The sequence below is a fragment of the Nerophis ophidion genome, linkage group LG21 (genome assembly GCF_033978795.1).
Source record: "Nerophis ophidion isolate RoL-2023_Sa linkage group LG21, RoL_Noph_v1.0, whole genome shotgun sequence".
NCBI lineage: Eukaryota > Metazoa > Chordata > Actinopteri > Syngnathiformes > Syngnathidae > Nerophis > Nerophis ophidion.
In genome coordinates this window covers 41,959,099-41,985,949 of record NC_084631.1, presented here as the reverse complement: position 1 = coordinate 41,985,949, position 26,851 = coordinate 41,959,099, and the positions used below count along the sequence as shown (strand labels likewise).

The window sequence follows — 26,851 nt, the reverse complement described above, 5'->3', positions numbered from 1 at the left end:
GCGTGCGTGCGAGATGAAGATACGTGGGCTCCACTCTAGCAGGAGTGAGTGAGTGACAGGAAGAAAAGCTCTGACCCCTTCACTCCTTTGAGGCATTTGTGAAAATGTGTGCGTGCGAGAGGAAGATACGTGGGCTCCACTCTAGCAGGAGTGAGTGAGTGACAGGAAGAAAAGCTCTGACCCTTCACTCCTTTGAGGCATTTGTGAAAATATGCGTGCGTGCGGACAATATGGTACCCTTGTTTTTAAACCTTTGTTTTACCGTACTTGACATTCAACGTGTGTATTTTTCAGCAGAAGTTGTTGTGCCGAGGTGCGGGGAACAGACTCTGTGGGATCCTGCAGCCAAGAGGAGTCCGGAGAGAGAGGCGTGTCCTGAAGACGAGTGCATGGACCTGACCACGTACGTGTCGCTCATGGCCCGCCAGAGCGCAGCTGGCCAGGACGTGTCGGTCCCAGACCAGTACTGCGGTCCTCAGGCTCTCAGACATTCTTCCAGAAGCGGAGAAAAGAAGACGGCGGCGGACCACGAGGTGAGCCTGAGCCAAATGAGCGAGGACGACGAGTCTTCGGTGTTGGCGGGAAGTCTTCCTCTGGTCTGTCACCTTTCAGTCCTGTCTTCCTCCCCCGGTGCTCTCAGGAAGGAGCGAGCAGGTTCCGTCCTCTCCAAGATAATCAAGCGCTCCTCCTCGCTCATATCGGACTCGGGCATCGAGAGCGAGCCCAGCTCGGTGGCCTGTCCCTCGGACGCCGCCCTGCCAGCTCGTGAGCGGGAGATCCCCAGACACAAAGTCCTTCGGCGGCCGGTCCACCGCAGCTCCTTGGAAGGCCTGCAGGTGGACGGCAACATCCAAGCCTCTTTGACGTCCATCAGCTCGCTGCCTTACGAGGACGAGCAGTGTCAAGGCGGCAAGCTGACCAAGTCCATGTCGGCGCCGCAGATCAGCAGCCCGGACGACGAGGACCGCCTGCTCCTAGACCGGGACGTTCAACTCCTACAACAGCCGGAAGACTTTTCCTTGCACTCGGACAAATCTCAGTCGTCCAGTTCAGTGACAAACTGGGGCGGTCGTCACGGCAACAAAGACAGTCAGGGGTCTGCGGAGGACGTCCGTCTTCCTCCTGACGACGACCCGGGCGTCTCGGTGGAGCAGATCCGTCTCGGTGCCGGGAAGGAAAATGTCCTTCAGAGAACTCAACAAGGCCGCGGCACAAACTCCGGCCTGGCCTTCGTCAACAAGAAGATGGTGGAGGTGGTCAACATGTCCTGCGCCCCAACATGTCTGCCCTTCTCCTCCGTCCTCAGGGACTCGCCCTCCATCAGCGGCCTGTCCACTCGCCACACCGCCTCGCCCATTACCCATCAGCCACTGGGCTCCTTTGGCATCGTCTCCACCTTCGCCAGCCACCTGGGAATGGACGACGGCAGCAACGAGCGCATGATCAGGTGACACAAGTCATGGAAATATTACATTACAATCATATTAGTACACAAGTCATGGAAATATTACATTACAATCATATTAGTACACAAGTCATGGAAATATTATGTATTTATGTACATGTATTTATACATCTTCTAATCTATACATGTACATACATGTATTAATACATGTTCTAATCTATACATGTACATGTATAAATACATGTATTTAAGTACATGTATATATACATGTTCTAATCTATACATGTACATACATGTATATATACATGTACATACATGTATATATACATGTATATATACATGTATATATACATGTATACATACATGTATTTATACATGTTCTAATCTATACATGTATAAATACATGTATTTATGTACATGTATTTATACATGTCCTAATCATACATGTATAAATACATGTATTTATATACATGTATATATACATCTTCTAATCTATACATGTACATACATGTATAAGTACATGTATTTATACATGTTCTAATCTATACATGTATATATAAATGTTATAACCAATACATGTACATATACATGTATAAATACATGTATTTATACATGTATTTATGTACATGTTGATTTACATGTTCTAATTTATACATGTACATACATGTATAAATACATGTATTAATACATTATGTAATCTATACATGTATATATAAATGTTTCTAATCAATACATGTACATACATATATATATACATGTGTAAATAAATACATGTATAAATACATGTATTTATTCACATGTATATATACATGTTCTTATCTATACATTTACATACATGTATATATACATGCATATATAAATGTTCTAATCTATACATGTAAATACATGTTCTAATCTATACATGTACATAAATAATGCATTATGTACATGTATTGCTTAGAACATGCCAGAAAGAGTCAGGATTGTTGATATATTTTTTTAAATGTAAAAAAATGGTTCAAGACACATATATATACATGTACATAAATACATGTATATATACATGTACATAAATACATGTAATATATATACATATGTACATAAATACATGTAAATAGACATCCACATGTACACAAACATGTATATACAGTATGTACATGTGTACGTGTCAATGTGTAGATGCACATAAACACCGATGTATACATGTATGTACATAAATAGTTGCATGGATATTGTTCTAGTCTCTTGTTAAAAGTCAAAGTCACTATATCATATTTTTATACTCATACATATATATTTATATGTGATTATTATTGATGTTTCTCCAAGGCCAAATATGTTATGTATATCATCGCAATTATTATTCATGTTTTGTGCAGTTTCTCCAAGGCCAAAGAGTACATGAAGTCATGTATATCATCACAGTTATTATTCATGTTTTGTGCAGTTTCTCCAAGGCCAAAGAGGCTCAGTTTGCAGGCATGAAGAACTTTGCCGGCATGTTCTACTGCGACCTTCCTGTGCTGGCCTCACAACTTCCTTACTTCCCTCCTGAGGAGGAAGACGAGGAGTTTGATGATGGAATCCACTTGGTGGTTTGTGTGCACGGCCTGGATGGTGAGTGGCCCACATCATCATCATCATCATCATCATCATCATCACAAGAATAACGTCATTGCACCTTGCAGGCAACAGTGCAGACCTGCGCCTGGTCAAGACCTTTATCGAGTTAGGTCTGCCGGGATCCAGGCTGGACTTCCTCATGTCGGAAAGAAACCAGGTAACGCCGACCTCGGCGACCTCAGCCGATGTTCATGCACAACCACTTTCATCATCTCGCTGCAGGTCGACACCTTTGCTGACTTTGACGCCATGACGGACAGATTGTTGGACGAGATCATCCAACACATCCAGTTGTACAATCTGACCATAGGCAGGATCAGGTGAGTGCTGAGTCGGCACAATATCACACTCCGGCAGTCTACAAATAATATACCAAAGTCCTTGAATTGCCGCCGGGGCGCTAATTCATTTAAAACCTCTTCTCACTCTGGCACTTACCAAAGGCATGCGGTAAATTTAGGCCTGCGCTTATTAATTTGAGTGTGATGTAAGGATACATCATGAAAAGCACATTAATTAAAAAAAACGTTATTATGGTCTCACCTTTACTTATAAATGAAGTCCATGCGCAGCTCCTTCTGATCAAAAGCTTGTTTATAGAAGTCTTCCTTATCTTTCTTCAGTTTTAAAAGTCTCTCTGTCTCGATGGAGATCTTCCTTTATTACCTCCTGCTTCGATTGAAAGTCCAGTTTAGAAAACGGTTTTATTTTAGATATGTAATCCTCCATGTTAAAAGTGCAAGCGAGAGGAAAAAATAAAGGATCGCTGCTTGTTGTCACTTCTTCTGCAGCCGAGTAGTCGCAAGAAGGATCACTAGCGCCCTCTACCACCAGGAGGCGGGAGTCATTTAATGACGCATATTTGACACATGCAGCTACGGTATATTAATAAAACATAGCTGCTTACTGTTCTTTTTAGCATATTCAATAGTTTGGACCTTAAATCCTACTGAATAGCTCTGCTCTTAATTTTCTTCCCTTTATGCCATTTCAAATGATTGAAATCAGCCTCCTCCATTTTGAAAATGATGACAGGTGAAGTGTCACTCGTGACGTGACGAGTTTGACCCGGTGGAAATTCTAGGGTTATGCTAATTATTTGGCCAAACGAGTTTGACCCTGCGGAAATTCTAGACATGCGCTAATAAAAATAATATTTTGCGAAAGGAGTTTGACCCGGCAGTAATTCAAGGAAATACGGTAATAATTCATGAAGTCACAACTGAGGACTTTTGTCCTTTCATGAAATTATAATAATAATCATGCTTGCTTTGCTAAACTACTGGCTGTTAGAAGTTTAAAATAATCATAAAAAAATCAATATTAAAATGAATACACATTTTCATTTATTAAACTGTAATAAAATATGCAATAGTACTTTAACTCGTCAGGAGATAATGAAATGTTTAATATTGAAGCCAAAAAATATCCAATTTTAATAATAAAAATGCTTACTCTGTTAAACTGCTGGCTGTTGTCTAAAATAATACAAATCAATATTGATGACTTTATAATCTCTGTGATAAAATATATATTTAATACCAATAATATTTAATTCCTGGAGGTTACACGTCACCATTTATGTAATATTGCTTACTTTGTTAAAAATCTGTCTGTCTAAAGTCTGAACTAATAAAAACAAAATCCAAATTCATATCAATTACTTTAACTGCGACTGTTAAATGTCAGAACATAATAGTAATAATTAGATAAATATCAATATTGATGTCACAAAATCGTGCTTGCTTGTGTGTTACATGTCTGAAATAGATATTAATAATGCAAATGATTGTTACATGTCAGGAAATAATACACATTTTTTTCTGGAGGTTACATTTCATCAAATATATTAACCACAATATTAATATCTACTATTGTTACAAGTTTATAAACAGTATTTAATATAAACATATTTGTGTTTTAATTGTTTTCATCAGGCAGTTCTTCTTTCTGCCACTAGGAGGCATCCGACTCTCTGATGACTGCTGCTCCCATCAAATAATTCATCTTCTCACTTCATTGACTTTAAAATGTCCAAATTGGCTGATTTGTAATAATTTTAATGATGATATTGTCAGGAAGAATGATGATTGATGTAAGTAAGTAACTGTTAATATGGCTGCAGCTTCATCGGTCACTCTCTGGGGAACATCATCATCCGCTCAGTGCTGACCAGACCTCGCTTCAGATGTTACCTGTCCAGACTGCACACCTTCCTCTCGCTGTCTGGTCCTCACCTGGGAACACTTTACAACAACAGCACCTTAGTCAGCACAGGTGAGCCCCCACCACCTTATACTGTACATATAAACATATATACACACCTCACTAAGATTATTCTTAGTTGGCCATACTCTCTTTGGACACCATTTTTGTAGTTGGCCACACTTTCTTGAGGGTCTGCTGGTCTTTATGCCGCTCCGTTTCATCAAGCCCAGGTGTGTTGATTATTGATTGACTGCAGGCTCGTTTAGTTAAATTTGGGAGGGGGGGTAATTGTTGGTAACTGCTTTTTAATCTATATACATACAATACAATCTCTGTAAACATTTATTTATTTAATTAACTTTGGTTAAAGGGGGCACATTCCAATTTCTTATACACAATCTCTGTATGATAGTATGAATGTATGATAGATAGTATGAATGTATGATAGTTAGTATGAATGTATGATAGTTAGTATGAATATATGATAGTTAGTATGAATATATGATAGCTGGTATGAATGTATGATAGTTATTATGAATGTATGTTAGTATGATAGAATGTATGAATGAATGAATTAATGTATGTATGTATGAAAGTTAGTATGAATGTATGATAGTATGAATGTATGATAGTTAGTATGAATGTATGATAGAATATATGTATGAATGAATAAAGAATGTATGATAGTATAATGGAATGTATGTATGATAGTATGAATGAATGAATGTATGTTAGTATGATAGAATGAATGAATGTAAGTATGAAAGTATGGATGAATGAATGTACGATAGAATGTATGATAGTATGAATGAATGAATGTATGATAGTATGAAGTAATGAATGAATGAATGTATGATAGTATGAAAGAATGTAAGTTAGTATAATAGAATGTATGTATGATAGTATGAATGAATGAATGTATGTTAGTATGATAGAATGTATGAATGAATTAATGTATGTATGATTGAATGTATGTATGATAGTATGAATGAATGTATGTTAGTATGATAGAATGAATGAATGTATAATGGAATGAATGAATGTATGTATGAATGTATGTTTGTATGACATAATGTATGAATGAATGAATGTACGTTAGTATGATAGAATGTATGATAAAATGAATGAATGTATGTTAGTATGATTGAAAGTATGAATGAATGTATGTATGATAGTAGGAATGAATGAATTTATGATAGAATGAATGAATGTATGTTAGTATGATGGAATGTATGAATGAATGTATGTAAATATGATAGAATGTATGAATGTATGTTAGTAGATAGAATGTATGAATGAATGTATGTATGATAATATGAATGTATGATAGAATGAATGTATGTTAGTATGATAGAATGTATGAATGGATGTATGTATGTATGATAGTACGAATGTATTAATGAATGAATGTATGTTAGTATGATATAAAGTATGAATGAATGTATGTATGTATGATTGAATGAATGAATGTATGTTAGTATGATGGAATGAATGAATTAATGTGTTTTAGTATGATAGAATAAATAAATGTATGATAGAATGAATGTATGTTAGAATGATAGAATGAATAAATGTATGTTAGTATGATAGAATGAATGAATTATATAATTAATGGATGTATGTTAGTATGATAGAATGAAACAATGTATATTAGTATGATGGAATGAATGAAAGATAGAATGAATGAATGTATGTCAGTATGATAGAATGAATGTATGTTAGTATGATAGAATGAATGAATTAATGTTAATATGATTGAATGAATGAGTGAACTAATGTTAGAATGATTGAATGAATGTTAGTATGATAGAATACTAACATTCATTCAGACAGTGTATCATACTAACATTCATTCATTCATTCTATCATACTAACATACATTCATTCTATCATATTAACATTCATTCTTTCTATCATACTGACATACATTCATTCATTCTATCATACTAACATACATTCATTCTAACATACGATATTTCAATCATACTAACATTCATTCATTCATTCATTCGATCATTCTAACATACGAACATTCATTCATTTCATTTTATCATACTAACATACATTTATTCTATCATACTAACATTCATTCAATCATTCTATCATACTAACATACATTCTATCAAACTAACATTCATTCATTCAATCATTAACATTCATTCATACTAACAGACATTCATTCATTCTATCATACTAACATCCGTTCATTCATTCTATCATACTAACAATCATTCATTTTATCATACTAACATACATTCATCAATTCTATCATTCTTTTATTCTATTATACTAACATTCATTCATTTTATCATACTAACATACATTCATTCATTCAATCATATTAACATTCATTCTATCATACTAACATACATTCATTCATTCTATAATACTAACCTTTTAGTAAATCATTCTATCATACTAACATTCATTCATTCATTCTAATATACTAAATTTCATTCATTCTATCATGCTAAGATACATTCATTCTATCATACTAACATTCATTCATTCATTTTATCATACTAACATTCATTAATTCTATCATTCATTCATTCTATTAAACTAACATTCATTCATTCCATCATACTAACATTCATTCATTCTATCATACTAACATTCATTCATTAATTCTATCATTCATTTATTCTATTATACTAACATTCATTCATTTTATCATACTAACATACATTCATTCATTCAATCATACTAACATTCATTCTATCATTCTATCACACTAACATACATTCTATCATACTAACATTCATCCATTCATTCTATCATTCATTCTATCATATTAACATTTGTTCATTCATTCTATCATACTAACATTTATTCATTTTATCATACTAACATACATTCATTCTATCATACTAACATTAATTCATTCTATCATACTAAGATACATTCATTCATTCTATCAAACTAACATACATTCATTCTAACATACTAACATACATTCTTTCCATCATACTAACATGCATTTATTCATTCTATCATACTAACATTCATTCTATCATACTAACATTCATTCATTCTATCATACTAACATTCATTCAATCATTCTATCATACTAACATTCATTCATTCTATCACTAACATTCATTCATTCTATCATAATAAGATGCATTCATTCATTCTATCATACTAACATACATTCATTCATTTTATCATACTAACATACATTAATTCTATCATACTAACATTCATTGATTTATTCTATCATTCTAACATACTGACATTCATTCATTCATTTTATCATACAAAAATACATTAATTCTATCATACTAACATTCATTCAATCATTCTATCATACTAACATACATTCTATCATACTAACATTCATCCATTCATTCTATCATACTAACATACATTTATTCATTCTATCATACTAACATTTGTTCATTCATTCCATCATATTAACATTTATTAATTTTATCATACTAACATACATTCATTCATTCCATCATACTAACATACATTCTTCTATCATACTAACATTCATTCATTCTATCATACTAAGATACATTCATTCATTCTATCAAACTAACATACATTCATTCTAACATACTAACATTCATTCATTCATTCTATCATACTAACATACATTCTTTCCATCATACTAACATGCATTCATTCATTCTATCATACTAACATACATTCATTCTATCATACTAACATTCATTCAATCATACTAACATTAAGTCATTCTATCATATTAAGATACATTCATTCATTCTATTATACTAACATTCATTCTATCATACTAACATACATTCATTCTATCATTCATTCATTCTATAATATTAACATTCATTTATTCATTTTATCATACTAACATTCATTCAATCATTTTATCATACTAACGAGTATGATTCTATCATACCAACGAGTATTCATTCTATCATATTAACATTCAGTAATTCTATCATACTAACATACATTCATTCTATCATACTAACATTCATTCTATCATTCTAACATACTAACATTCATTCATTTTATCATACTAACATACATTAATTATATCATACTACCATTCATTCAATCATTCTATCATACTAACATACATTCTAGCATACTAATATTCATTCATTCATACTAACATACATTAATTATATCATACTACCATTCATTCATTCATTCTATCATACTAACATTCATTCTATCATACTAACATTCATTCAATCATTCTATCATACTAACATTAAGTCATTCTATCATACTAACAGACATTCATTCATTATATCATACTAACATACCTTCATTCATTCTATCATACTAACAATCATTCATTTTATCATACTAACATACATTCATTAATTCTATCATTCATTCTATTAAACTAACATTCATTCATTTTATCATACTAACATACATTCATTTATTCCTTCTATCATACTAACAATCGTTCATTCATTCTATCATACTTACATACATTCATTTATTCATTTTATCATACTAACATACATTCATTAATTCTATCATTCATTTATTCTATTATACTAACATTCATTCATTTTATCATACTAACATACATCATTCAATCATACTAACATTCATTCTATCATACTAACATATTCATTCTATAATACTAACATTCATTAAATCATTCTATCATACTAACATTCATTCATTCATTCTATCATACTAAATTTCATTCATTCTATCATGCTAAGATACATTCATTCATTCATTTTATCATACTAACATACATTAATTCTATCATACTAACATTCATTCATTCATTCTATCATACTAACATTCATTCATTCTATCACACTAACATTCATTCATTCTATCATAATAAGATGCATTCATTCATTCTATCATACTGAAATACATTCTATCATACTAACATACATTCTATCATTCATTCTATCATACTAACATTCATTCATTTTATCATACTAACATACGATAATTCTATCATACTAACATTCATTCATTCTATCATTCTAACATACATTCCATCATACTAAGGATTTATTCATTCATTCCATTTTATCATACTAACATTCATTCTTTCATACTAAGATACATTCATTCTATCATACTAACATACATTAATTCTATCATACTAACATACATTCATTCTATCATACTAACATTCATTTTATCATACTAACATACATTATATCATACTAACATGCATTGATTTATTCTATCATTCTAAAATACTGACATTCATTCATTCTTTTTATCATACAAAAATACATTAATTATATCACACTAACATTCATTCAATCATTCTATCATACTAACATACATTTTATCATACTAACATTCATCCATTCATTCTATCATACATTTATTCATTCTATCATACTAACATTTGTTCATTCATTCTATCATACTAACATACATTCATTCTATCATACTAACATACATTCATTCTATCATACTAAGATACATTCATTCATTCTATCAAACTAACATACATTCATTCTAACATACTAACATTCATTCTATCATACTAACATACATTCTTTCCATCATACTAACATGCATTCATTCATTCTATCATACTAACATTCATTCAATCATTCTATCATACTAACATTAAGTCATTCTATCATATTAAGATACATTCATTCATTCTATTATACTAACATTCATTCTATCATACTAACATACATTCATTCTATCATTCATTCATTCTATAATATTAACATTCATTCATTCATTTTATCATACTAACATTCATTCAATCATTCTATCATACTAACGAGTATGATTCTATCATACCAACGAGTATTCATTCTATCATATTAACATTCATTCATTCTATCATACTAACATACATTAATTCTATCATACTAACATTCATTCTAACATACTAACATTCATTCATTTTATCATACTAACATACATTAATTAAAACATACTACCATTCATTCAATCATACTAACATACATTCATTCATTCTATCATACTAACATACATTCTACCATTCATTCATTCTATCATACTAACATTCATTCATTCATTTTATCATACTAACATATGATAATTCTATCATACTAACATTCATTCATTCATTCTATCATTCTAACATACATTCCATCATACTAAGGATTTATTCATTCATTCCATTCTATCATACTAACATTCATTCAATCATTCTATCATACTAACATTCATTCTATCATAATAAGATACATTCATTCTATCATACTAACATACATTAATTCTATCATACTAACATACATTCATTGTATCATACTAACATTCATTCATTCATTCATTTTATCATACAAAAATACATTAATTCTATCATACTAACATTGATTTATTCTATCATTCTAACATACATTCTATCATACTAACATTCATCCATTCATTCTATCATACTAACATACATTTATTCATTCTATCATACTAACATTTGTTCATTCATTCTATCATACTAACATTTATTCATTTTATCATACTAACATACATTCATTCATTCCATCATACTAACATACATTCTTCTATCATACTAACATTCATTCATTCTATCATACTAAGATACATTCATTCATTCTATAGAACTAACATACATTCATTCTAACATACTAACATTCATTCATTCATTCTATCATACTAACATACATTCTTCCCATCATACTAACATGCATTCATTCATTCTATCATACTAACATTCATTCTATCATACTAACATTCATTCATTCTATCATACTAACATTCATTCAATCATTCTATCATACTAACATTAAGTCATTCTATCATATTAAGATACATTCATTCATTCTATTATACTAACATTCATTCTATCATACTAACATACATTCATTCTATCATTCATTCTTCTATAATATTAACATTCATTCATTCATTTTATCATACTAACATTCATTCAATCATTCTATCATACTAACAAGTATGATTCTATCATACCAACGAGTATTCATTCTATCATATTAACATTCATTCATTCTATCATACTAACATACATTCATTCTATCATACTAACATACATTCATTCTTTCGATCATACTAACATTCATTCTATCATTCTAACATACTAACATTCATTCATTTTATCATACTAACATACATTAGTTATATCATACTACCATTCATTCTATCATACTAACATACATTCTAGCATACTAACATTCATTCATTCATACTAACATACATTAATTATATCATACTACCATTCATTCTATCATACTAACATTCATTCATTCTATCATACTAACATTCATTCAATCATTCTATCATACTAACATTAAGTCATTCTATCATATTAAGATACATTCATTCATTCTATTATACTAACATTCATTCTATCATACTAACATACATTCATTCTATCATTCATTCATTCTATAATACTAACATTCATTCATTCATTTTATCATATTAACATTCATTCAATCATTCTATCATACTAACATTCATTCATTCTATCATACTAACATACATTCATTCTTTCTATCATACTAACATTCATTCTATCATTCTAACATACTAACATTCATTCATTTTATCATACTAACATACATAAATTATATCATACTACCATTCATTCAATCATTCCGTCATACTAACATACATTCTAGCATACTAACTTCCATTCATTCATACTAACATACATTAATTTGTTCCATCATTCATTCTATAATACTAACATTCATTAAATCATACTAACATTTATTCTATCATACTAAATTTCATTCATTCTATCATACTTACATACATTCATTCATTTTATCATACTAACATTCATTCTATCATTCTAACATACATTAATTATATCGTACTACCATTCATTCAATCATACTAACATACATTCTAGCATACTAACATACATGAATTCGTTCTATCATTCATTATATCATACTAACATTCATTCATTCTATCACACTAACATTCATTCTATCATACTAACATACATTCAATCATTCTATCATACTAACATTCATTCATTCATTCTATCATACTAACATACATTCTAGCATACTAACATACATTAATTTGTTCTATCATTCATTCTAACATACTAACATTCATTCATTTTATCATACTAACATACATTAATTATATCATACTACCATTCATTCAATCATTCTATCAAGCTAACATACATTCAATCATTCTATCATACTAACATTTATTCAGACAGTCTATCATACTAACATTCATTCATTCATTCTATCATACTAACATACATTAATTTGTTCTATCATTCATTCTAACATACTAACATTCATTCATTTTATCATACTAACATACATTAATTATATCATACTACCATTCATTCAATCCTTCTATCAAGCTAACATTCATTCATTCTATCATACTAACATACATTAATTCATTCTATCATACTAACATTCATTCAGACAGTCTATCATATTAACATTAATTCTAACATACTAACATACGATATTTCAATCATACTAACATTCATTCATTCATTTTATCATACTAACATACATTCATTCTATCAATCATTCATTCTATAATATTAACATTCATTCATTCATTCTTTCTATCATTCATTAATTTTATCATACTAACATACATTAATTATATCATACTACCATTCATTCAATCATTCTATCATACTAACATACATTAATTTGTTCTATCATTCATTCTATCATACTAACATTCATTCATACTAACAATCATTCTATCATACTACCATACATTCATTCATTCTATAATACTAACATTCATTAAATCATACCAACATTCATTCTATCATACTAACATACATTAATTCAGTCTATCATATTAACATTAATTCTAACATACTAACATACGATATTTCAATCATACTAACATTCATTCTATCAATCATTCATTCTATAATATTAACATTCATTCATTCGTTTTATCATACTAACATTCATTCATTCTTTCTATCATACTAACATACATTAATTATATCATACTACCATTCATTCTATCATATTAACATACATTCTAGCATACTAACATTCATTCATTCATACTAACATACATTAATTTGATCTATCATTCATTCTATCATACTAACATACATTCATTCATTCTATAATACTAACATTCATTCTATCATACTAAGATACATTCATTCTAACATACTAACATTCATTCATTTTATCATACTAACATACATTAATTATATCATACTACCATTCATTCATTCTAACATACTAACATATGATATTTCAATCATACTAACACTCATTCTATCATACTAACATACATTCATTCATTCTATCATACTAACATACATTAATTATATCATACTACCATTCATTCAATCATTCTAACATACATTCTAGCATACTAACATTCATTCAGACAGTCTATCATATTAACATTAATTCTAACATACTAACATACATAAATTATATCATACTACCATACATTCTAGCATACAAACATTCATTCATTCATACTAACATACATTAATTTGTTCTATCATACTAACATTCATTCAGTCTATCATATTAACATTAATTCTAACATACGATATTTCAATCATACTAACATTCATTCTATCATACAATGAATGAATGAATGTTAGTATGATAGAATGAATGTGTGACTTGACTCCAGCTGTCATGGTGTGTGTGTTGTGGTGACAATCGATGCAAGACACATGGTTGCAGGTTTGACACGTTTATTATTTTAATGCACATCAAGTCTACTTGCCTGTCTGTCACAACAATTTCCATCACGCCCACTTGTCCTGCTTGTTGTGGGAACTTATCAGCTTCCAGGTCTGGTGGTGGTTGTTGTCGCATGCTCCTTCTCCTTCTTCTGCCACCATCACCCTTCCCTCGCCCTTTTAATGCTGCAGCAGAAGATGCAGGGCTAGCGTACAGTTGTGTTGTGTACGCACCTGACTCTGATGGCTGTAGTGTCTCTCCTGCCATGCCCCACCTCTCCAATCTGCTGCATGCTCCGCCTCCTGGCCTCCATCTTGGACCAGGCTATCGTTTGTCTGAGCCCGCTGTGCCTATCCACAGAATGAAATAATGTCAGTATGATAGAATTAATGAATGTGTGTTAGTAATGAATAAGAGTGTTTGTATGATAGAATGAATGTTTGATTCATTCATTCAATCTTACTAAAATTCATTCATTTATTCTATCAAAGTAACATTAATTCATTCAAATGATTGAATGTTAGTATGATAGCGTGAATGATAGAATGAATGAATGTTAGTATGATATAATGAATGATAGAACGAATTCATGTATGTTAGTATGCTACAATGTATGTTAGTATGATTGAATGAATGGTAGTACGATATAATTAATGTATGTTAGAATGATAGAATGAATGTATGTTGGTATGATAGAATGAATGAATGTTAGTATGATAGAATGAATAAATGAATGTTAGTATGATATAATAAATAAAAGAATGAATGAATGTATGTTAGTATGATAGAAGGAATGTATGTTAGTATGATAGGATGAATGTATGTATGTTTGTATGATATAAATGATTGAATGTTAGTATGATAGAATGAATGTATGTTAGTATGATAGAATGTGTGTTGGTATGAAAAAATGAATAAATGAATGTTAGTATGATGGAGTGAATGATATAATTAATGTTAGTATGATAGAATACATGTATGATAGAGTGAATTTATGTATGATAGGATGAATGTGTGTTAGTATCATATAAATGATTGAATGTTAGTATGATAGCGTGAATGATAGAATGAATGTATGTGAGTATGATAGAATGAATGAATGTGTGTTAGTATGAATAAATGAATGTTAGTATGATATAATAAATGAAAGAATGAATGAATGTATGTTAGTATGATAGAATGTTAATATGATAGAATTAATGAATGTGTGTTAGTAATGATAAAATGAATGAATGAAAGAATGTTAGTATGATAGAATGTGTGTTAGTGTGAAAAAATGAATAAATGAATGTTAGTATGATATAAATGATTGAATGTTAGTATAATAGAGTGAATGATACAATGAATGTTAGTATGATAGAATAAATGTATTATAAAATTAAATTAATGTATGATAGAATGAATGTTAGTATGTTAGTATGATAGAAGGAATGTATGTTAGTATGATATAAATGATTGAATGTTAGTATGATAGAATGAATGTATGTTAGTATGATAGGATGAATGTATGTATGATTGGATGAATGAATGTTAGTATTATAGAATGAATGAAAGAATGTATGTTGGTATGATAGAATGAATGAATGAATGTTAGTATTATAGAATGAATGAAAGAATGTATGTTAGTATGATAGGATGAATGTATGATTGAATGAATGAATGTTAGTATGATACAATGAATGAATGTTAGCATGATATGATGAACAAATGTATGTTAGTATGATAGAATGAATGAATGAATGCCAGTATGATACAATAAATGATAGAATGAATGTTAGTATGATAGAATGAATGAATGTGAATATGATAGAATTCATGATAGGATGAATGTATGTTTGTATGATATAATGAATGAATGTTAGTATGATAGGAAGAATGAATGAATGTTAGTATGATATGATGAACAAATGTATGTTAGTATGATAGAATTCATGATAGGATGAATGTATGTTTGTATGATATAATGAATGAATGTTAGTATGATAGAATTCATGATAGGATGAATGTATGATTGAATGAATGAATGTTAGTATGATTGAATGAATGAATGTTAGTATGATAGAATGAATGAATGTATGAATGTTAGTATGATAGAATGAATGAATGTTAATATGATAGAATTCATGATCGAATGAATGTGTTAGTATGATAGAATGAATGTATGTTATGATAGAATGAATGAATGTTAGTATGATAGAATGAATGTATGTTAGTATGATAGAATGAATGTTAGTATGATACAATGAATGTATTAACATACATTCATTGTATGATACAAGGAATGTATGTTAGTATGATAAGATGAATGTATGTTAGTATGATAGAAAGAATGAATGTATGAATGTTAGTATGATAGAATGATAGAATGAATGTTAGTATGATAGAATGAATGAATGTTAATATGATAGAATTCATGATAGGATGAATGTATGTTTGTATGATATAATGAATGAATGTTAGTATGATAGAATGAATGTTAGTATGATAGAATGAATGAATGTATGTATGTTTGTATGATATAATGAATGAATGTTAGTATGATAGGATGAATGTATGATTGAATGAATGAATGTTAGTATGATAGAATTAAAGAATGAATGAATGTGTGTTAGTATGATAGAATGAATATATGTTAGTATGATAAAATGAATGTTAGTATGATACAATGAATGTATTAACATACATTCATTGTATGACACAATTAATGAATGTTAGTATGATAGAATGAATGAATGTATGTTAGTATGATATGATGAATAAATGTTAGTATGAAAAAATGAAGAAATGAATTTTAGCATGATATAATAAATGATAGAGTGAATGTTAGTATGAAAAAATGAAGAAATGAATTTTAGTATGATATAATAAATGATAGAATGAATGTTAGTATGATAGGATGAATGAATGTATGTTAGTATGATATAAATGATTGAATGTTAGTATGATAGAGTGAATGATAGAATGAATGTTAGTATGATAGAAAGAATGAATGTATGAATGTTAGTATGATAGAATGAATGAATGAATGTTAGTATGATAGAATGAATGAATGTTAATATGATAGAATTCATGATAGGATGAATGTATGTTAGTATGATAGGATGAATGTATGATAGAATGAATGAATGTTAGTATGATATAATGAATGAATGTTAGTATGATAAAATGAATGAATGTGTGTTAGTATGAAAAAATGAATAAATGAATGTTAGTATGATATAATAAATGAAAGAATGAATGAATGTATGTTAGTATGATAGAATGAATGAATGTTAATATGATAGAATGAATGATAGAATGAATGTATGTTAGTATGACAAAATAAATGAATGAAAGAATGTGTGTTGGTATGAAAAAATGAATAAATGAATGTTAGTATGATTGAATGTTAGTATGATGGAGTGAATGATACAATGAATGTTAGTATCATAGAATAAATGTATGATAGAATGAATTAATGTATGATAGAATGAATGTTAGTATGATAGGATGAATGTGTGTTAGTATGATAGAATGAATGTATGTTAGTATGATATAAATGATTGAATGTTAGTATGATAGCGTGAATGATAGAATGAATGTATGTCAGTATGATAGAATGAATGAATGTTAATATGATAGAATGAATGAATGTTAGTATGATAAAATTAATGAATGAATATTAGTATGAATGATTGTGTGTTAGTATGAAAAAATGAATAAATGAATTTTAGTATGATATAATAAATGAAAGAATGAATGAATGTCTGTTAGTAAGATAGAATGAATGAATGTTAATATGATAGAATGAATGATAGAATGAATGAATGTGTGTTAGTATGATAGAATGAATGTATGTTAGTATGATAAAATGAATGAATGAAAGAATGTTAGTATGATAGAATGTGTGTTAGCATGAAAAAATGAATAAATGAATGTTAGTATGATATAAATGATTGAATGTTAGTATGATAGAGTGAATGATACAATGAATGTTAGTATGATAGAATAAATGTATTATAAAATTAAATTAATGTATGATAGAATGAATGTTAGTATGATAGGATGAATGTATGTTAGTATGAAAGAAGGAATGTATGTTAGTATGATATAAATGATTGAATGTTAGTTTGATAGAATGAATGTTTGTATGTTTGTATGATATAATGAATGAATGTTAGTATGATAGAATGGATGAATGAATGTTAGTATAATAGAATGAATGTATGTTGGTATGATAGAATGAATGAATGAATGTTAGTATGATAGAATGAATGAACTATAGAATGAATGAATGACATAATGAACGAATGTTAGTATTATGGAATGAATGTATGTTAGTATGATGGAATGAATGAATGTTAGTATGATAGAATGAATGAATGTTCGTACGTACGATAGAATGAATGAATGTTAGTATGATAGAATGAATGAATGTATGTTAGTATGATAGAATAAATGAATGAATGTTAGTATGATAGAATAAACGAATGTATGTTAGTATGATAGAATGAATGTATGATAGAATGAATGTATGTTAGTATGATATATTCATATATATGTATATAAATATACATGTGATGTGTGTGTCAGGACTGTGGTTGATGCAGAAGCTGAAGAAGTCAGGATCTTTGCTCCAACTGACCTTCAGAGACCACCTGGACCCTCGTCACACCTTCCTCTATCTCCTCAGCCAGAAACCAGGTCAGCTTTCTTCTCACCATCCCCAACTTCTGTCGGACAACAATTATTTCAACACTTATCCGTCTGCCATGTCAACTACCACTACTACTACTTATCTGTCTGCCATGTCAACTACCACTACTACTACTTATCTGTCTGCCATGTCAACTACCACTACTACTACTTATCTGTCTGCCATGTCAACTACCACTACTACTACTTATCTGTCTGCCATGTCAACTACCACTACTACTACTTATCTGTCTGCCATGTCAACTACCACTACTACTACTTATCTGTCTACCATGTCAACTACCACTACTACTACTTATCTGTCTGCCATGTCAACTACCACTACTACTACTTATCTGTCTGCCATGTCAACTACCACTACTACTACTTATCTGTCTGCCATGTCAACTACCACTACTACTACTTATCTGTCTGCCATGTCAACTACCACTACTACTACTTATCTGTCTGCCATGTCAACTACCACTACTACTACTTATCTGTCTACCATGTCAACTACCACTACTACTACTTATCTGTCTGCCATGTCAACTACCACTACTACTACTTATCTGTCTGCCATGTCAACTACCACTACTACTACTTATCTATCTGCCATGTCAACTACCACTACTACTGTTTATCTGTCTGCCATGTCAACTACCACTACTACTACTTATCTGTCTGCCATGTCAACTACCACTACTACTACTAATCTGTCTGCCATGTCAACTACCACTACTACTACTTATCTGTCCGCCATGTCAACTACCACTACTACTACTTATCTGTCCGCCATGTCAACTACCACTACTACTACTTATCTGTCTGCCATGTCAACCACCACTACTACTACTTATCTGTCTGCCATGTCAACTACCACTACTACTACTTATCTGTCTGCCATGTCAACCACCACTACTACTACTTATCTGTCTGCCATGTCAACTACCACTACTACTACTTATCTGTCTGCCATGTCAACTACCACTACTACTACTTATCTGTCTGCCATGTCAACTACCACTACTACTACTTATCTGTCTGCCATGTCAACTACCACTACTACTACTTATCTGTCTGCCATGTCAACTACCACTACTACTACTTATCTGTCTGCCATGTCAACTACCACTACTACTACTTATCTGTCTGCCATGTCAACTACCACTACTACTACTTATCTATCTGCCATGTCAACTACCACTACTACTGTTTATCTGTCTGCCATGTCAACTACCACTACTACTACTTATCTGTCTGCCATGTCAACTACCACTACTACTACTAATCTGTCCGCCATGTCAACTACCACTACTACTACTTATCTGTCCGCCATGTCAACTACCACTACTACTACTTATCTGTCCGCCATGTCAACTACCACTACTACTACTTATCTGTCCGCCATGTCAACTACCACTACTACTACTTATCTGTCCGCCATGTCAACTACCACTACTACTACTTATCTGTCTGCCATGTCAACCACCACTACTACTACTTATGTCTGCCATGTCAACTACCACTACTACTACTTATCTGTCTGCCATGTCAACTACCACTACTACTACTTATCTGTCTACCATGTCAACTACTACTATTACTACTTATCTGTCTGCCATGTCAACTACCACTACTACTACTTATCTGTCTGCCATGTCAACTACCACTACTACTACTTATCTGTCTGCCATGTCAACTACCACTACTACTACTTATCTGTCTGCCATGTCAACTACCACTACTACTACTTATCTGTCTGCCATGTCAACTACCACTACTACTACTTATCTGTCTGCCATGTCAACTACCACTACTACTACTTATCTGTCTGCCATGTCAACTACCACTACTACTACTTATCCGTCTGCCATGTCAACTACCACTACTACTACTTATCTGTCTGCCATGTCAACTACCACTACTACTACTTATCTGTCTGCCATGTCAACTACCACTACTACTACTTATCTGTCTACAATGTCAACTACCACTACTACTACTTATCTGTCTGCCATGTCAACTACCACTACTACTACTTATCTGTCTGCCATGTCAACTACCACTACTACTACTTATCTGTCTGCCATGTCAACTACCACTACTACTACTTATCTATCTGCCATGTCAACTACCACTACTACTGTTTATCTGTCTGCCATGTCAACTACCACTACTACTACTTATCTGTCTGCCATGTCAACTACCACTACTACTACTAATCTGTCCGCCATGTCAACTACCACTACTACTACTTATCTGTCCGCCATGTCAACTACCACTACTACTACTTATCTGTCCGCCATGTCAACTACCACTACTACTACTTATCTGTCCGCCATGTCAACTACCACTACTACTACTTATCTGTCTGCCATGTCAACCACCACTACTACTACTTATCTGTCTGCCATGTCAACTACCACTACTACTACTTATCTGTCTGCCATGTCAACTACCACTACTACTACTTATCTGTCTACCATGTCAACTACTACTATTACTACTTATCTGTCTGCCATGTCAACTACCACTACTACTACTTATCTGTCTGCCATGTCAACTACCACTACTACTACTTATCTGTCTGCCATGTCAACTACCACTACTACTACTTATCTGTCTGCCATGTCAACTACCACTACTACTACTTATCTGTCTGCCATGTCAACTACCACTACTACTACTTATCTGTCTGCCATGTCAACTACCACTACTACTACTTATCTGTCTGCCATGTCAACTACCACTACTACTACTTATCTGTCTGCCATGTCAACTACCACTACTACTACTTATCTGTCTGCCATGTCAACTACCACTACTACTACTTATCTGTCTGCCATGTCAACTACCACTACTACTACTTATCTGTCTGCCATGTCAACTACCACTACTACTACTTATCTGTCTGCCATGTCAACTACCACTACTACTACTTATCTGTCTGCCATGTCAACTACCACTACTACTACTTATCTGTCTGCCATGTCAACTACCACTACTACTACTTATCCGTCTGCCATGTCAACTACCACTACTACTACTTATCTGTCTGCCATGTCAACTACCACTACTACTACTTATCTGTCTGCCATGTCAACTACCACTACTACTACTTATCTGTCTGCCATGTCAACTACCACTACTACTACTTATCTGTCTACAATGTCAACTACCACTACTACTACTTATCTGTCTGCCATGTCAACTACCACTACTACTACTTATCTGTCTGCCATGTCAACTACCACTACTACTACTTATCTGTCTGCCATGTCAACTACCACTACTACTACTTATCTATCTGCCATGTCAACTACCACTACTACTGTTTATCTGTCTGCCATGTCAACTACCACTACTACTACTTATCTGTCTGCCATGTCAACTACCACTACTACTACTAATCTGTCCGCCATGTCAACTACCACTACTACTACTTATCTGTCCGCCATGTCAACTACCACTACTACTACTTATCTGTCCGCCATGTCAACTACCACTACTACTACTTATCTGTCCGCCATGTCAACTACCACTACTACTACTTATCTGTCTGCCATGTCAACCACCACTACTACTACTTATCTGTCTGCCATGTCAACTACCACTACTACTACTTATCTGTCTGCCATGTCAACTACCACTACTACTACTTATCTGTCTACCATGTCAACTACTACTATTACTACTTATCTGTCTGCCATGTCAACTACCACTACTACTACTTATCTGTCTGCCATGTCAACTACCACTACTACTACTTATCTGTCTGCCATGTCAACTACCACTACTACTACTTATCTGTCTGCCATGTCAACTACCACTACTACTACTTATCTGTCTGCCATGTCAACTACCACTACTACTACTTATCTGTCTGCCATGTCAACTACCACTACTACTACTTATCTGTCTGCCATGTCAACTACCACTACTACTACTTATCTGTCTGCCATGTCAACTACCACTACTACTACTTATCCGTCTGCCATGTCAACTACCACTACTACTACTTATCCGTCTGCCATGTCAACTACCACTACTACTACTTATCCGTCTGCCATGTCAACTACCACTACTACTACTTATCCGTCTGCCATGTCAACTACCACTACTACTACTTATCTGTCTGCCATGTCAACTACCACTACTACTACTTATCTGTCTGCCATGTCAACTACCACTACTACTACTTATCTGTCTGCCATGTCAACTACCACTACTACTACTTATCTGTCTGCCATGTCAACTACCACTACTACTACTTATCTGTCTGCCATGTCAACTACCACTACTACTACTTATCTGTCTGCCATGTCAACTACCACTACTACTACTTATCTGTCTGCCATGTCAACTACCACCACTACTACTACTTATCTGTCTGCCATGTCAACTATTTCCAAAGCAACATGTACCTGGTGTGTGTGTGTCAGGTCTGCAGTTCTTCAAGAACCTGGTGCTGGTGGCGTCCCCGCAGGATCGTTATGTTCCTTTCCACTCTGCCAGGATAGAAATGTGCAGAAGTGCGCTGAAAGACAAAACCACAGGTGGACTTTTTACCTGCTTGTTGTTGCATGTGAGACAAGAACATATTTTCATGTCATTTATGGAGACGAACAAACATTAAAATCCTAACAACAATTACTGAGTGAGTGCCAACAAACTACTTTGAGACAAAATCATATTTAACATAAATCATGACTTACACAAAATAGCGTGGACTATGTGTCCTATGTCTTGGAATAGTCTTCAAATGCAGCAATATTGATAAGCAAGCAATAACTTACTGTACAATGTCTGCTCTCACTGGGATGTTTGTATCTTTCAGCACAGGCTGGTACTCTCTGTGTAGAAGAGGTAGAAAAACAGAACTTGAAATAGTGATTGCTAAAAGTAGTTCCTTGGTGTTAGTGAGTCAAAGATAGAAAGAACATGTGGCTGTAGGCAACCCCCTGGTGTATTTTGTTGTACTAGGGACAAGATGGCCCTTTTTTAACGGAGCTGATATATAATTGATGTCCTTCAGGTCCCGTCTACACGGAGATGATCAACAACCTCCTGCAGCCTCTCCTGGAGGTCAAAGGCTGTCGTCTGATTCGTCACAACGTCTTTCACGCGCTGCCAAACACGGCCAACACTTTGATCGGCCGTGCCGCTCACATCGCCGTTCTAGACTCCGAACTTTTCCTGGAGAAGTTCTTCCTGGTGGCAGGACTGGACTACTTTAAATAATCGTCATACAAGACACTGTATGTAGGTCATATTAGCATATTATGTACATGTGTCATCTTCATACAAATATACTGTATGTACATTACAACAATACATGAGCAATCAACACATGTGACATGTTGTCAAGTCATCATAATACAACATACTGTATTATGTCATACATTATGTCCAGTCATTACTGTATGTAGAATACATTGATAGGTTGGAGGGATTTTTTAGGAATCAAAACAGTATATAAACAATTAAATAAAACAACTTTGCAAATAAATAAATTAGGTTCACAACTAGCAGTAACACATATTTTGTTTTAATATAATATTGATGTATTCCCTTGAAAGAAGCAGTGACTTGTAGCCAAACAAGAATATATCAAATATTTACTGTAACTTTGTGAAACAAACTTCCTGTTATTTGCCTCATGGACACAACATTAGGTACACACAACTCCTCCTTCAAGGCACGGTGTACCTAATGTTGTGGCCTGACGTCACCAAACTGTTATTTGCCTCATGGACACAACATTAGGTACACACAACTCCTCCTTCAAGGCACGGTGTACCTAATGTTGTGGCCTGACGTCACCAAACTTTGACATGGTCTCACTATTGCAGGGGTGTCCAAACTTTATCCACTGAGGGCCCCACACTGAAAAATCAAAGCAAGTGGGGGGCCATTTTGATCATGTTTATTTTAAAAACCAATATAATATATGTGTAACAAATATACATTTCGGCCTCCATTCAGTTATGGTAAAAAAAAATATTAAAAATGTGTCATTATTCAGTATTTAAAAAAAATATATTATTCAAGTTTTAAATCTCCAGATCAACATTAGGTCTATCTGTCAATATAACGATTTTAAAGATTTATGCTCTTTTTGTCACAAAAGGAAAGATCACAAAATATGCAATATTTTCACGCAATAACTTTTTAAAGTGGAATATTTGAGATTATATAATAATTGGAGCATTAAAAAGGTCAATAACTCATAACACCATTGATTTTAATTCATTAGTGGAGTGAATTGTGAAGTGAATTATATTTATATAGCGCTTTTCTCTAGTGACTCAAAGCGCTTTACATAGTGAAACCCAATATCTAAGTTACATTCAAACCAGTGTGGGTGGCACTGGGAGCAGGTGGGTAAAGTGTCTTGCCCAAGGACACAACGGCAGTGACTAGGATGGCGGAAGCGGGAATGGAACCTGCAACCCTCAAGTTGCTGGCACGGCCACTCTACCAACCGAGCTATATATTATTATTTTTTGAGCAATGACATTAAAAAAACAAATCACACTAAAATGATTGGAGATCCAAAAGGGTTCTACTCATTAAAGTGTTAGAAAATAAATTATACATTTTTTTTATTCTTTACTTTTAACACAATAATCTCAAGTCTACTTCAGATATATCCGTCAATTATACGTTTTATTGTTGTTTATGTTTTTGTTTGTTCATTTTACGCCCTTCTTTAAAAAAAACAGCTCAGCTTTTTATATGGCGAACACAAAATATGTAACATTCTCCCCGAAAAATATGAGTGGAAAATTTAACATGGCGTAATTGGAGCCTTGAATAGGTCAATAATTCATAATGACATTCATTTTGATTCATTATTATTTTTTTAAAGAAAGAAACAGCCTGCATGGCAGCTTTGTGTTATTAAACATTGCAACATGTTCTTGTTACATTTCACCTGTTTGCTCTTTTATACCAATTTTTTATTTTTTTCCATAGTATTTTTAAAATGTGCCGTGGGTCCGTTAAAAAATGACCTGCAAGCCGCAAATGGCCCCCGGGGCCCCACTTTGGACACCCCTGCTCTAGAGCAACATTAGGTCTATCTGTCAATAAAACGTTTTTAAAGATTTAAGTTGAATGCGCTTTTTGTCAAAGAAAAATATGTTTTTTTATTGAAAAAAAACACAAAATATGCAATATTTTCACCCAATAAAGTTTTTAAGAAGAATGTTTGAGATTATATAATAATTGGAGCCGGAAAACGGTCAACAACTCATAACACCATTGATTTTAATACATTATTATGTTATTGTGCAATGACACTTCAAAAGAAAACACACTGATCCAAAAGGGTCCTACT

The 26,851-nt window shown here is 32.3% G+C and overlaps 1 protein-coding gene and 1 long non-coding RNA gene across 5 annotated transcripts in view; one reads left to right on the top strand and one right to left on the bottom strand.

The window, feature by feature from the left end:
• Positions 1 to 26,851, top strand: part of fam135b (family with sequence similarity 135 member B) — a 150,847-nt gene that overhangs the window by 123,830 nt on the left and 166 nt on the right. Inside the window, exons 17-24 of one of the 2 annotated variants that reach the window (XM_061882637.1) lie at positions 298 to 1,447; positions 2,832 to 3,001; positions 3,073 to 3,164; positions 3,230 to 3,327; positions 5,133 to 5,284; positions 19,405 to 19,515; positions 23,952 to 24,065; positions 24,545 to 26,851. The exon at positions 24,545 to 26,851 is cut by the window's right edge and continues 166 nt beyond it. In XM_061882637.1, coding sequence (XP_061738621.1) covers positions 298 to 1,447; positions 2,832 to 3,001; positions 3,073 to 3,164; positions 3,230 to 3,327; positions 5,133 to 5,284; positions 19,405 to 19,515; positions 23,952 to 24,065; positions 24,545 to 24,750 — 2,093 coding nt within the window. In that variant the 3' untranslated portion in view covers positions 24,751 to 26,851. Of the gene's footprint in view, positions 1 to 294; positions 1,448 to 2,831; positions 3,002 to 3,072; positions 3,165 to 3,229; positions 3,328 to 5,132; positions 5,285 to 19,404; positions 19,516 to 23,951; positions 24,066 to 24,544 lie in introns of both variants that reach the window. The other variant, XM_061882636.1, reaches the window with a different exon arrangement.
• The window catches only part of LOC133540123 (uncharacterized), a 149,394-nt gene continuing 137,382 nt past the window's right edge, over positions 14,840 to 26,851 (bottom strand). Inside the window, exons 7-11 of one of the 3 annotated variants that reach the window (XR_009803563.1) lie at positions 24,306 to 24,362; positions 23,934 to 24,046; positions 19,457 to 19,544; positions 15,107 to 15,182; positions 14,840 to 15,017 (exon numbers count right to left, since the gene is read on the bottom strand). This is a non-coding gene — a long non-coding RNA (uncharacterized LOC133540123). Of the gene's footprint in view, positions 15,183 to 19,456; positions 19,545 to 23,933; positions 24,047 to 24,305; positions 24,363 to 26,851 lie in introns of all 3 variants that reach the window. The other 2 variants (XR_009803562.1, XR_009803564.1) reach the window with 2 other exon arrangements.